Genomic DNA, 15,063 nt, shown 5'->3' with positions numbered 1-15,063 from the left:
CTCAAACTCTAATACTACTTTCACCAATATCATCTTTTTCCATTCAATTTCGTCCATCTTTTCTAATTTTTATTCTCAATCTCTTTTACTTTCAATTTTCTAATCTCTTGACTTCTAAAAAATTCTAAATTATTTTCTTTACAGTTACAAATTATTTATAGCAAAATATTTAACAAAATAAATTTAACATTATTAAACTAAACAAAATAATTTAGAATATATAATCTTAAATTATTAATAAATTAATTTTAAAATAATTACAAACACAAAAATTTATCAAATAATTCTAAATTACTAACAATCTAATTTTAAAATAATTATAAAAAATTACTAAATTTTTTTCTTCTTTCTTTCTTCACTGCTACACATTCTTCATTGCTTCACTGCACGGTCAATGAAGTTTGCAGGGTGTGGCGCCCCTGCATCAGGCGCCACATGTGGCGCCTACGGGTCACGGGCAACCCATTTTTAACCCGAATTTTTTTTAAAATATAATAATAATAATAAAATATTAGAAAAAAAATTATTAATAAAATAATATGTCGCGCCTGTCGGGTAGGCGCGACTAAAAAAAGTAACTCATTTTCGTAAATAATCTATCTGACAACTTATTTTCGTATATAATAATTTTTTTTATACCATATTTGTAAAAAAACCCGAGAAATTTCTTTGCGAGGAAGCGGAGGTTCAGAATTCACCATGCCCTCTATGAAGTTGCATGCATGCATGCATACATACATACATACATACATACATTTGATGATAAAACTTTTTCTCAACGCTTATGCAATGAAGCCCATATTGCTTTAATTCAAGTACATGACTTAATTAAACTACCCAATGACAAGCATTTCTGATCTGAAGTTTCATTTATGCATACACACTCATACATGCATGCATGCGTGCATACCTACCTACATACATTATTCTATTCATACCTACTTACATACATATACATTTTATATGTGAACCAGTCAGTCCTTAAGAAACATAAGAATAAACCAAAAATAACGGCATTTCTAACGAATGAACTTGGAGCCAGAAGAAGGGGAGGAGGATGGGGTTTTTTGTTAAAAGCATGAAACTTTGATGAGCCAAAATTTTGATTCATTTAATTGGTTTAATCTAATTTGATTATATAAATTTAATAATCTAAATTTATTAAATTTGAGTTTGTATTTAACTTGGCCATAAACTCGAAACAACGCAAATCCAAAACTAACTGAATAAGTAACTCGAAATTATTCGAATCCTCGGTGGTGGAATATGCCATTAAGTTTTAAGAAGTCTAATTAAAATTTTTAAATATTTGAGGGTTTAATTAAAATATCTAAAATTTTGGAGGTTTAATTTTTCAAAAAAATTTGAGAGGATTGATAAGAATTTCCAAAAATTTTAGAAGGTTTAATTAAAACTTTGAAAGCTTTTTGAGAGCTTAATTAGAATTTTTAAAAATTTTTAAGGGCTAAATGAAAATTTCATAAAATTTTGGAAGCCAAAGCCTCTTCTGGCTTGTTCCTCGAGTGAAATTAAATATTTGACACGATACGAAAAACTTAAATCTCAAGCTTAACTGATTCAAACTTAGAACAATTTCAACTCAAATTTACTCTAACAAAATTTATCTAATCAGTCTAATTCACAAATCTAAAAAAATATCCATTTATGTCATATTTAATATTTTTAAAAATAGATTTTTTTCTAAAACAATATTTTTAATAATAGATAAACTCAATCTATTCGATTTATTATTAGAATGAAAATTTGAACTCACATATTTAAATTATATTAAAAAAGCATAATAACTTTTTTGGCCATTCATTTTATTTTTTTTTCTTTTTTAACCATTAAATTTATATTTTTTTTGTTAAATAACCCAAAATGGATGGAAAAGTTAATGTTTGTTAACTTTGCTGACGTAAAATATATGTAGACTGACACGTGGATGACATGTTAATATTTATTTTATTTTTAAATTTTAAAAAATATTAAAAATATTTTTTATAGTTTTTATACTTTTTTAATTTTAAAAATTACTTAAATGTTAACGAATCCACATGGAAATCCACATCGTTATCAAAGTTAAAAAACATTAACTTTATCATCTATTTTAAGGTGATTTGACCAAAAAAAAATTTAAGGAGCTAAAAAATGCAAAAAAAAATTAATTTAATTTATAAAGTTCGAAGACCAAATAAATTATTATACCTAAAAAATAATTTTCGTCTACTTATTAGCAAACTAAATTAATAATTTTTTTATAGTTAAAGTCTATTTTCAAAATATTTTATTTCGACTAACAACTAAAGTAATCCCATAAATAGTTAAAGTCTATTTTTTTTATAAAAAAATTAACTTAAAGAAATCTAATTTTTCTTTTTTCTTTTTTCTCTCTCGAGATTAATTGATTGAAATCTTAAATTAAAAAAAAAAAAGCAAAGCAAATGAATTTTTAAGTACCAATGGCAAATTTAGCCAAAAAAAAATTAAAGACATGATCACATGTTATAATGGGATAATTAAAAATTAAGTACATGATTGGGCAAAAAAATTTAATGAATTTAATTATGCTTAAATTATTTAAATTTGACAATTAAAGATACAATGAACCCAATAGACAAAAGCTTATTAATACAATGAACCAAAACAAAAATTTGAGATACGTGTACTCCCAATCTATTCGGATTTAGTACGCAAAAAATGAGATCAAATTTTGTTTTTAGCCCCTATATTATGTCTAAGTTGTGATTTAATCCATGTGTTTTAATTTGGTCAACTTTAGTTCTCATGCTTTTTGAATTTTGAATTTTCTAAGGTTGATTTAAATGATAGGAGAGACGAATTTAAGGGGGGACAAAAGCCTTGGCCCTACAAAAATAAAAAATTAATCTTTCAATCCTCCTATAAATTGTAAATTATTTTAGTCCTTGAAATAAGTTTGAGATCAAGTTTTGGATAAAGTGTTTTTTGTAAGCTTGAGTTGGCCCAAATTATTATTTAATAATGTGAATTTTTTTATATATATATAATTATGAAATATATTTAAATTATTTGATAGACCCAACTTATAAAATATTTGTAAAAATGTCTACAAGGAAAGGTGGTCTCTCCTTCCCTCCTTTTTTCTTGGGTCCATGTGAAATTATTACATAAAAATAGTTAAATTTCACTTCAAGTCCTTATACTTTTGGACTTTTAAATTTTAGTTTTTCTACTTATTTTATTTAAAAATTTAGGTCCAATTGATAATATTTTTAATTTACTTCTATTAAATCTAAACACATGTTATCAATTAGACTGTTTTTGATTTATAAATTAGATTTCTAAATTTTGAAATGTTACGTATTCAACTTTAAGAAAATTATCCATTATCAAAGACATCAATCGAACTCTAACTTTCAAATAAAAATAGAGGGACTAAATTTCAAAATTCAGAAGAATAGATATATTTAAAAGGTTAAAGATTAAGTCCTCCCACTCTTCTAATTTATAATTCTCAGTCTAATCATAAGTTTGTTAAAATAAATTGGTCAAATTTTGTCAAGTTGGCATATTAATTAGGTTACCCTCATATGACATTACATATGATTGACAGAAAATAAATATATTAAATTAACATATTTTGACAGAAACTCCCGAAAACGATAATGATTAGACTCCAATTTTTAAATTGAAAAGGTAAGAGGATTGGGTTTTTAACATTTAAAATATAGGGACTAAATCTCAATTTTTGTAAAAATAAAAAGGCTAATAGCAAAATTTAACCATATTTATTTCAACTTCCATGTGAAAGCATTTTAAAGTTAAAATTAATATATAAAGAATATCACATGTGAAAAAGATTGTCGTACCATCTTGCACATAAAAAATAATTTAATTTTTATCAACTAGCATTAAAAGTAAAAAAACCATCTTGCACATAAAAAATAATTTAATTTTTATCAACTAGCATTAAAAGTAAAAACATGAAAATGACATTTAAATAAATTTAAAATAAAAAACATAGTTGAATAACGTTGAAAACCTAAATTTAAATCTAAATATGCCGATTGAGTCTTAACTCAATTGATATGCACATTGTTATCAATACAGGAGAACGTGAATTCGAGTACACTGAAGCGTATTATCTTCCTATTTAAGGCTCGAGAATAGACTATAGATAATTCTAAATATTATGTAAAAAATCAGATATAATTGGAGGTTTAATTAATTAATTAATTAATTTTGGATATTTTTCATTTAAACGTGTTTTTACTGTTATCACAAAATAAAGATTGTTTTTATCTACTAAAAGTCAACGTAATAATTTAATAATTCCTCAGCTAATTTGTCTTTTTAATTTTTTAAAGACGAAAAAGAATTTTGTGTTTAGTAAGAAACAACCAAAAATAGAAAGTTCTAATTTTACCTCATATTATTATGATGTTTAAAATTTAGTCCTTTTTATTTTTAATTTCGAGAATTTAGTCTATTTACTTATCTGATTTAAAAAAATTAAGTCCCTTTGATAACACTTTTAACTAGTTTTTTTTTTGTTAATTTTGAAAATATATGTTATCAATTAGATTTTAATTTTTAAATAAGGACTTTTAAATATTAAAATGCTAAATTATATTTAATTTTAACAAAAATCTATTAACGATGTTATCAATTAGTTTTAAAATTTCAAAACTGACAAATAGGAAACATAATTCCTAAAAATAAAATTCTCGTAGGATATAAGGATCTAAGCGGTGCTAGACACGAGGCAAAATCCTAAAACTAACCAATTGAAGATAGGTCGGTTAGCCACATATCGTTTAAGTTTCTAAGACTAAACCTAAGAAAAATCTTAAAAATCAAGACTTGGTCTCGTCACTAAATTTCGGGTCCAGGAATGTGATTATGTGTAAGGAAGATTTTACACCCCTACGACGTTTGTCCAAACACAATCTTAAGTAGTTTGATAATTAGGATTTATTAACTAAAAAAAACTAATTGTGACTCTAAGCTAACCTGAAAATATTAAATAAAAATATTACAATCTAACTAAATTTATATATGATTCTAAAATTCTCATTTATGACCTAATCTTAAATAAATAAAAATGAAAATATAACTTAATAAAAAATAATAAAAATCCTAAAATCTAACTTAATAGTCCTAATTTAAAATTCTTGAAATATACCCTAATGTAAAATTTTATAACCCAAAATCTATTTTCGAACATCCTATGTATAACAAATATCAATTTTAGGGACCAAAGTGATTCAAAAAATTTAGGGATTAATTCGAGAAAATTGTCAAAATAAGAGGCTAATCTATATATTAAGTCAATGAAATATATTATTTCCAAAAACTTCACATCCTTTATAAAATTCACAATTTAGTACGGACCAACTTCGTTTTGTTATTTTTAAATTTCAGCATTTGATTTTTATTAAATTAAGATGGTGAAAGTTTTGGCCTCAATTATTGTACATTTTATACTCTAAAAAAAAATTGTACATTTTACAGCTCAATAATTGCAAATGTAATGAATTATAACATAATTATTGTTTTTATTTTCCAAATATTACGTAATAAAACATTTTCGATAAAAAATGATAAATAATTTTCTTTTGTCAATTTCAAGTTGATTAAATGAAAATACATTAATGTTTTCGAATCTTTTATAAATATTTGGGTTTTTCATATTTGGATAAAAAATCATTGAAAATAAGACTTTTAAATTGAGATATTTACTTAAGCTATGAACTATATTTTAAATTAGTCCTTAGAATTTTGAATATTTTAATTTAATTATTAAAGTATTAATATTATACCAATCAAGTCCTTTAATTAGTTTAGCTATTAGCTTGTGTGTTAAATGTCTAACTCAAATTTATCGTGAAACATGTATACTAAATTGTAAACATGCATATGTATACATGCTACGTAGACATATTGGATCTAAAGCAATGTTTTAATAACTAGACCAGCGATCTAACTTATCAAACCATCAATTCCCGGTTTAAATGATTTGGGTGTCAATCCTATAATAATTAAATAATTCATAATATTTTAAAAAATAAATTAAACATTTTATAACATCAGTTCAACTATCGATTTTTTATTTTAGTATTTGATTTTTTACTAGTTCTAAGCATTTTGCTTGGAGGCCAATTCAACCCTTATGTTTAGGCTAGTCCACTCGATCGGTTCTTGATTCACCAATCCAGCTGATTGGTTCTTGATCCATTGGTCTGATTTATATAACACTAATTCGAATGCTAAAATAAAATAAACATCCCAAAATTTATTAACAGTATCCGTTTATGTGTTATAAATTATATAATATAATAAATATGTTACAAACTTAGAAAAAGGACCAAGTCAAATCGGACCATATGTTTCAGCCAAAATCTAACTCATTTTTAAACGAGTACAATTTTTTATATAAGCCCATTTTTTAGGTTAATATTTTTGTCTAAACCCTTCAAAATTCTAGATAGGCCTTCACGTTTGAGCGTATAATGACCCTTGAAAAATTCTAGTACATATTGCATAGACATTTTAGACCTGAAAGTTAAAATAAAAGTCGCCCCACGTTTTATTAACAGATTTATTTTTGTTAACACGTAAGATTGAAAATATTCATGATTAAATATACAAGTGTTTCGCAACTTGATATACATGCTTTAAGCATACTCCATGTAAGATCCAAACTATCATTTCACGTTTAAATTGACAATTAGGGTTGAAAAGATCTTTACAGTCCCTCCTATTTTTGAATCGAGCAAATTGGTTCATTTAAAAAAAATTAAAGCTGTTTAATCATTGCCAATTTTGAAAGTGAGCACGAAATAACAATTACTCATGACGTTAATATTTTCCATCAATTGCACATGAATTTGATTGATATAATAGTAAATCTAGCCCTCATAGTTTAAACATTCTGTCAATTTGGTCTTAATTTAACAAATTTATCTCGACACATTAGTGTGACTTTGTAATTATTGAGGCTAAATTTGTTGAATTATTTACAATTAAGGCCAAAATGACAAAATACGTAAACATTGAATGCTAAATACTTTCAGAAGATATTAGTGTAATGAATAAATAATTGTCTTTAGTTGATAGGGATTAAATTGTTCTGAATTTTTCCAGAAGGACTAATTTGTTCTAATTTGAAATTGAGAAGTACTGAAAAGGTCTTTTTACCGCAATTAGGATGACAAAAAGACCTAATTTTAAGGACCAATTTAAAATCTGAATGAAAGCTTAGAGATCACTAGTGGAATTAACCCACATATATGTTTTTAGACATGAAAAAAAAAGGAGAGAAAAAGAAAAGTAGGGGAAAACGTTAACTGTCTTTTAGACCTTTCAAGTTTCTATCTTTTTTTTTTTTTTGTTCTTTTCTTCTGTTTGGTTAATGGTAAAAAAGAAAACGCTTTTCTTCAACATGGCTTGAAAAGGAGCCCACACCTTTGAAATATATATCATGCAATCCCAGTATATATATCCATCTCTCTATGTATTTAACTCCCTTTGTTTTTTTCTTTCTTTTTCTCTCTCTCTGTCTGTGTGGAAAAAAAATAAAGAAAATGGTGTCATAAAAAAGAAGAAGAAAGCATCTTCTTCAAGATCTACTCTGTTAAAACCCCCATACTTTTGACAGAGATTGCCAGAGAAAAGGATAGCAAATAAAGCTTTAAGAAAACAACCTTTCATGAACTTCACCACAAAGGTAAAATAAATTAAAAGAAAAGTTTTCTTTACAATCCCTAATTTTGGCTTCTTTTTTTTTAGCTTTGTAGCTTCTAATTGTTATGTTGTTCTTTTTTAGCTTTCTGGGCTTTCTTCCTTTTATGTATATCATCCACTTTCAATTTTATTTTATTTTACTGTATTTTATTGAGTTGAATCAGATCCATAAAACTTGAATTCTCTTTTGATTTTAGTTCTTGAGGGTTTAGTTCAATTTTGGGATTCTTTTTGGGGGGTTTATTGAAGATCTGAGCTTGTTTATTTTTGGGTTTTTTTTTATGTACTGATTCAATTACTATTGATTAGCATTAATGGTGAAACTGAGTTTAAAATCTGAAAAAAAAATGGTCATGGTGCTTTGAATGCTTTGCTTGGTTGAATTTAATTCACACTGTTTTTGTTTTGGTGAAATAAAACTAGTTTGTAGTATAGAAGCTTATGAGGTTCACTGTATGTGAACTTTAATGAATTTTGCCTCTGGTTCGAATCCCTTTTTTGCCATTTTTAGACTATAATTTGGTTGTAATTAATCTTTAGATGTTGATTTTAGAACTATAATTTGATTTTTTGCTTGTGTTTATCCGGTTTGATTGATTTGGATCCGGTTTTTAATTTTCCAGGTGCATTTGAAGGACGGTTCGTTGTTATTGTCTTGATTACTACTCTGAGTATCTTTCATTTATGCTGGTTCAAGTTGTCGTATAATCAATTTCTTGCCTAAGGTCTTGACAGTAGCGCGTTAATGAATTGGATTTCAAGCATTAAATCGGGATATCATAATTGCAGCTAGTGCTGGAATGTAAAGTGCATTTAGATCCCTTCTAGTCGTGCTGTTGCATATACATTCGTTTGCTAGTTAAGCTTCGAGAAAATGGGCTAGATGTGCATATCGTCTTGAGGTTTAGTTTTCATGAACAACCATGTAATTGTGTAGTTCGTGGAAGTGTTTACGGTTCTTTTTTGCTATTCCGAAGTGTTATTTGTAATTTAGCAGCATGGAAGCCGAGGCAGGGAATGTGAACCTCCAACCAGGTGGTGTTCATCGGTTGCTTCCTGCTGTTTTACCTGTTCTTCTAATAGCGATCGGGTACATCGACCCTGGGAAGTGGGTTGTAACTATCGAAGGAGGTGCCCGTTTTGGTTTTGATTTGGTAATCCCGATGCTTCTTTTCAATTTCGCTGCTATTTTGTGTCAATACCTATCGGCTAGAATCAGTATAGTCACTGGAAAAGATCTTGCTCAGGTACAGTTCGTTTGTTTTTATGGTTTATGCTTATTGCAATGTTACTTTCTCATGCTTTGGCTGAATGGATTAATTGCTATTTTAGTACCTTCTAAACGTAAAAAGTTCAATTTAATCCTTTTTAGCTTGTTTTAAATAGAAAAAAAGAAGAAGAAGTAATTTTAGCCCCTTTCAAAGTTACACAGTACAGTTTTAGTCATTTTAATACAAAATTTTTAGCTTTGGCCCTCCCAAAGTTTTTAAGTTTTATCTCGGCCTCCATCACATAATTCCTAGTTTTGCCCCTGGACTTTCATGCCTTTTTGTGATTCTTATTATGATTTTATTTTTTTTCCTTCTTTGGATAATAGATTTGCTGTGATGAGTACGAGAAAACGACTCGAATTTTCTTAGGAGTTCAAGCGGAGCTTTCCATGATCGTATTAGACCTTACTATGGTAATAATTTCCAAGTGCCTTTTGCAATTTATTATGACCTAAGGCTACCGTATCGAGTGATATTTATTTTTATTCTCGAACTACCGTTTTTATTTCACCAGGTTTTGGGTGTTGCACACGGGATAAATCTTCTCTTCGGGATTGATTTGTCAACAAGTGTTTTTTTAGCTGCTCTCGATGCTGTTTTATTCCCGGTTTTTGCCTCTCTCTTGGTAAAGCCAACCTGCTTCTTTTATTGCACAACCTCTTTTGCAACATCATCAACAACAATCTAATCGGTTTCCGATAATTAGTATCATTGCAGGGCAAGTTTACTATGCATGTATGCAGCTGGTTTTGTATTGCTTTCTTATGTTTCCGGAGTGCTCATCAGTCAACCCGAAATTTCTCTTACCATGGCTGGGATGCTAACTAAGTTGAGTGGCGAGAGTGCATTTGCATTGATGAGTCTCCTTGGAGCAAGCATCATGCCCCACAATTTTTATCTACATTCTTCTATTGTTCAGGTATCTCTCATTGGACTGCTTATATATGCGTATGTCTGTGATTTGTGTTTATACGTATCTTATTTTGGGCTTCAGTATCAGGAATCCTATATCATTCGGAAATTTCCTTTCTCTAAAGAATTCGATTTTCTTTTTCCCGACAAAACTTGGGTTTAAAAAGCCTTTTCAGAGTCTGCACATTCCGAATCAAAGGTGTTATGTATAGGGGCGAAGGGAGGGAAGGCAAGCAGGGGCCCTGGCCTCTCCTAAAATGAAAAATTGTGCTTCTAGAGCTTGAAGTTTTATAAAATTTTAAATAAATGAATGGTAAAATTATAGTTTGGTCCCGCAAAAATGATAAATTTTTTATTTTAGTCCTTAAAACTACAAAGATATATGCCAATACAATGGTGAAATTGCATTTAGCTCTCATAAAAATATGTAACTCAATCTTGTCCCCCCAGAAAAAATTTCTGGCTTCTCCCCGCACGCAAATATAGTGTGGTTTTCTAGAGTTTACAATTTTTGACTCAATCATTGTCAATTTTCTGAACTTTTCTTCTCATGTTACGCAGCAGTATCAAGGACCGTCAAATATTTCCAAGGGTATCTTATGCCACAACCATTTCTTTGCCATTGTATGCGTCTTCAGTGGCCTTTTTCTCATAAATTACTTGCTGATGAACTCGGCCGCAACTGTCTTCCACAGTGCCGGCCTCGTCTTGCTCACTTTTCAAGATGCTATGTCACTACTCGAACAGGTTTTTCTCTTTTTTTCTGATAAGCTATTGGTTATGCTGACATTTTTTGAGTTGTTTCTATATATTTCTTGATGTTAAAAATGATTGAAACAGGTGTTTAGGAATGGAGTGCTGTCCATAATCTTTATGCTGGTTATGTTCTTATCGAATCAAATTACTGCATCAACCTGGAATCTAGGAGGGCAAGTTGTTTTGCACGATTTCCTCGGGCTTGAAATACCAGGTTGGCTTCATCGTGCAACAATCAGAAATATTGCATCTGTTCCAGCTCTTTATTGTGTTTGGACTTCCGGAGTCGAAGGGATATATCAGTTGCTTATCTTCACTCAGGTTATGATAGCTCTTTTACTTCCGTCATCAGTGATCCCTCTCTTTCGGATTGCTTCGTCGAGACCGATCATGGGTGTCTATAAGATATCTCCAGTTGTTGAGTTTCTGGCACTGACTACATTCATGGGGATGCTCGGGATAAAGATAATATTCCTGGTAGAAATGATTTTTGGGGATAGTGATTGGGCCAGTAATTTGAGATCGAATGCTGATATTAGCAAGTCTGTTCCGTTCGTTGTTCTTCTCGTAACTGCTGGTGCATCGTTTTCTTTGATGCTTTGGTTAGCAGCTACTCCTTTAAAATCCGCTAGTTCCTTGTACAAAGTTCAAACATGGAAATGGGACTTGAATAGAACTGTTCCCGAGGCAGCTATAGAGAGAGAAGAAAATGGTTTAAGTGAAACTAGATATCATGGAGATGAACCTGCTCATATTGGGGAAAGATCATCAATACCCGAAAAGTCTACCGAGAGTAGTTTGGATTTATCTTCTTCGGATTATGATCTCGATTTGCCCGAAACAATCATGGAGTCTGACCAGGAAATACGTTTGAGTACTGTTAACGAGAATTCTTCTAATATTATACAGCCTAGTCCCTCTGTTTATAGCACCGAGTCAGTATCTATAATTGAGCCAGCTTCAACTGTAGTTAACGAGGCAGCTGATGATGATTTACCGAGCACTAAAACTCCACAGATTGAATCGATGAATCCCATGGAGAGAACAGTGAGTTTAGAGGGAGATCTCCTGATCGATGACCTTGGAGAAACTTGGGAGCCCGAAGAGCCATCAAAACCTCCTTCGGGAAGTATCTCGTCATTAACATCGGACGGCCCTCCTTCATTCCAGAGTCTCAGTGGGAAAAACGATGATGGCGGGAGTGGTACCGGAAGTCTCTCTAGATTAGCTGGATTAGGTCGTGCTGCAAGGCGTCAATTAGCTGCCATTCTTGATGAATTTTGGGGACAACTATACGATCTTCACGGCCAACCTACCCAAGAAGCAAAAGCAAAGAAACTCGATGTATTATTAGGTATTGATTCTAAGCTCGTAAAAGTGGATACTACCGGGAAAGAACATGGTGGGTATTTCCCTTCAGTAGGAGGAAGAACATCCGATACACTTATCGGTTCAAGTCCGTATGGGTATTCAAGAGGATCATCTCCGATGTGGTCAAGTCACATGCAATTATTAGATGCTTATGTTCAAAATTCGAGCCGTAATGTTGATTCTGGTGAAAGGAGGCACTCTAGTTTACGAACTGCAATGTCCGGTGACAAATGGGATTATCAACCAGCTACAGTACACGGATATCAAATGAAATCTTATCTGAATCGAATTGCGAAAGATAGAAACTCTGATAGCTTTAATGGTCAAATGGAGTTACAAGCACCGAATTCTCGAGCCCTCGGACCTACAAATTATCGAAACTCCATGGCTTTGACATTAGAGCAAAAATTGCAAAACAGGATAACTCCTGCTCAAGAACCCGGATTTCAGAATGTTGCGGTTTCTATAAATAGCCCGTTACAATCTGAAGGATATTATTATAACATTGGCTCGCCTGGAACTAATGATAATTCTGGGACATCCGTCAATACGAAGAAGTTTCATAGCTTACCATCCATATCAGGGCTCTCTGTTCCTCATCGGGATCTATACATGTCCGAGAAGAATGCTCCATGGGACAGTTCCATTGGATATGGATCGGCTGCTGGTCAGACTATGTATTCAAATGCCGGGTCAAGGACCAGAGTTCCATTGGTCTTTGATGAGCTTTCTCAACCAAAGGGCTATCGAGATGCTTTTCCGGTACAGTTGAGTTCAAGTCCAGGCAGTGGATCCCTTTGGTCTCGACAACCTTTTGAACAGTTTGGTGTAGCTGAGAAGAAACAAACTGCTGGTAGTGAAGTACCTGGAAGTGGGTTGAACTCGATGTCATGGGATACGGCTTCCGGCATGGATTTAGAGGCCAAGCTTCTTCAATCTTTCCGACATTGTATAGTAAAGCTCTTGAAATTAGACGGGTCCGACTGGTTATTTAGACAAAATGATGGAGCCGACGAGGATTTAATCGATCGTGTAGCCGCAAGGGAGAGGTTTCTTTACGATGCTGAAGCTAAACAGATGAACCAGGCTCTTTGTACGGGTGAATCTCAATACTCATCTCCAGAAAGGAAGTACGGTTCAACACTGAAGAGCAACGAGGCAAGTCTCGCCAACATTTTAATTTCATCTGTTCCTCAGTGTGGCGAGGGCTGCATTTGGAAAGCCGATTTAATAATAAGCTTTGGAGTATGGTGCATTCATCGGATCCTTGATCTTTCGCTGATGGAAAGCCGACCCGAGCTGTGGGGAAAATACACTTATGATCTTAATCGTCTCCAGGTATATTGGTTGTTTTAATTCTCGGGGTATTATCATGATCGTATGATCATTTTTATTTCTCCTTTATGTTGATGGCATTTTCATTAACAGGGTATCATAGATCCGGCATTTTCGAAACCTCGTTCCCCAATGTTACCCTGCTTCTGCCTTCAAATCCCGGCGGACTACCAGCAAAGATCGAGTCCTCCAGTTTCAAACGGAGTGTTGCCCCCAACCGCGAAACCTGGCCGGGGAAAGTGTACAAATGCAGCCACGCTCTTGGATATAATCAAGGATGTGGAGATCGCTATTTCTTGCCGGAAAGGTCGATCGGGCACTGCTGCCGGCGACGTAGCTTTCCCGAAGGGAAAAGAGAACTTGGCTTCTGTTCTTAAACGCTACAAACGCAGATTGTCCAATCTAGTTGGCACACATGAAGGCCTCAGTTCACGCAAGGTCCCGACATCAGCACCTCTGTCGGCTTCTTATGGATCATAGCTTCCGTTCTAGTTCTACTCACCGAGATACACAGTTGTCAAGCTGTTCGGTTTTCAGGGGCAATTCGAGCACCAAATCACGTCTCATGAGACTGCCAAAACCGACCCCTCTTCCCCTTTCTCATGTGTATTAAAAGTTAGACCTGAAAATGTTATTTCCATGTATGTTTATATATATACATAGGAATGGAGTTGTTAACTGGGTGTGTAATTGCAGAAGAACTAAAAGAAAATGGGTTGAAAGGGAAAAAAAGTAGAAATTGGTCTAAATAGCATTGGTACCTTTACTAAATAGCATAGATGTAATTTACCCTTTTAAAAAACACTCATTTCAGTTTATCATGTGGACAAATATTTTTATAGGATTAATTATCTACATTACATGAAAGTAGGGATCAAATTAAATTAAATTAAATTATAGCGATGAAATTCCAAATCTTAGTATAATAAAAGAATAAAAAAAATCATAAGTTGACCTTGTTCAAAAGTTTGTTTGGGTAAAAATATGTTAAGTCATTGAGACTTTTCTTTTATTTAGAAGGTCATACAATAACATATAACATTTTTAATAGTTTGGTGATTTAAATGAAATTTTTTTAATAATTGAGTGGTAATTTTTTGAAGTTAAATGACGAAAACAATCTTTTTATTTTTATTATAATATGATCTTGTAGTTTAAGACCATCAGCAGATAAATTTAAACCTAAAAATTCTATTTCTGTTTTTTCTAATTCTATTTTCTTAGGACTCAAAATAATTCCATGTTTTATGAATTCTTGAGATATAATATTTAATGTTTTTTATGTTTTTCCAGTGTTTCTGAAAATATTAATATATCGTCTATATAGACTACACAAAATTTTTTATATTTATTAAATATAGAATCCATCCATCTTTGGAAGATTTGAGGTGCATTACATAACCCAAATGGCATTACTCTCCATTGATAATGACTATTAGGTGCACTAAAGGCTGTTAATGGTTTAGATTCATCAATTAGCATTATTTGCCAAAATCCTGATTTACAATCAAATTTACTGAAATATTTTGCTTGTTTAGTTTGATTAATTAAAACATCTTTTCGTGGAATAAAGTATCCATCAAAAATAGTATTTTGGTTTAGTCTTTTATAATTAATTACCATTCTAGCTTTTCCTCTTTTTATTTAGCATGGTTTCTTACCATTTTTGCTTTGTCTTTATAATTAGTCC

General features: G+C 31.3%; 1 protein-coding gene across 2 annotated transcripts; it reads left to right on the top strand.

Annotated features, from left to right (window-relative positions):
• The first annotated feature begins 7,362 nt into the window (after positions 1-7,362).
• On the top strand, positions 7,363-14,191 carry LOC107944027 (ethylene-insensitive protein 2). Of its 2 annotated transcripts, none has more exons than XM_016877842.2 (8): positions 7,363-7,711; positions 8,352-8,975; positions 9,326-9,412; positions 9,514-9,624; positions 9,706-9,918; positions 10,476-10,658; positions 10,752-13,376; positions 13,467-14,191. In XM_016877842.2, the coding sequence occupies exons 2-8, from the start codon at positions 8,727-8,729 to the stop codon at positions 13,851-13,853; spliced, it is 3,855 nt and encodes a 1,284-aa protein (XP_016733331.1). In that variant the 5' UTR covers positions 7,363-7,711; positions 8,352-8,726; the 3' UTR covers positions 13,854-14,191. The 2 variants fall into 2 exon arrangements, with proteins under 2 accessions (XP_016733331.1, XP_016733330.1); XM_016877841.2 differs by having other exon boundaries at positions 7,476-7,711; positions 10,473-10,658.
• The last annotated feature ends 872 nt before the right edge of the window (positions 14,192-15,063 follow it).

Source organism: Gossypium hirsutum, chromosome A11 (assembly GCF_007990345.1).
Source record: "Gossypium hirsutum isolate 1008001.06 chromosome A11, Gossypium_hirsutum_v2.1, whole genome shotgun sequence".
NCBI lineage: Eukaryota > Viridiplantae > Streptophyta > Magnoliopsida > Malvales > Malvaceae > Gossypium > Gossypium hirsutum.
This window is presented reverse-complemented; position numbering and strand designations above follow the sequence as displayed.

Bases quoted from the DNA above. Each gene is read 5' to 3' on its own strand.
- LOC107944027 (XM_016877841.2), top strand. From the start codon at position 8,727: ATGGAAGCCGAGGCAGGGAATGTGAACCTCCAACCAGGTGGTGTTCAT. The intron at 9,625-9,705 runs GTAAAGCCAACC...TCCGATAATTAG, and splicing joins CGGTTTTTGCCTCTCTCTTG to TATCATTGCAGGGCAAGTTT. The intron at 10,659-10,751 runs GTTTTTCTCTTT...TGATTGAAACAG, and splicing joins CTATGTCACTACTCGAACAG to GTGTTTAGGAATGGAGTGCT.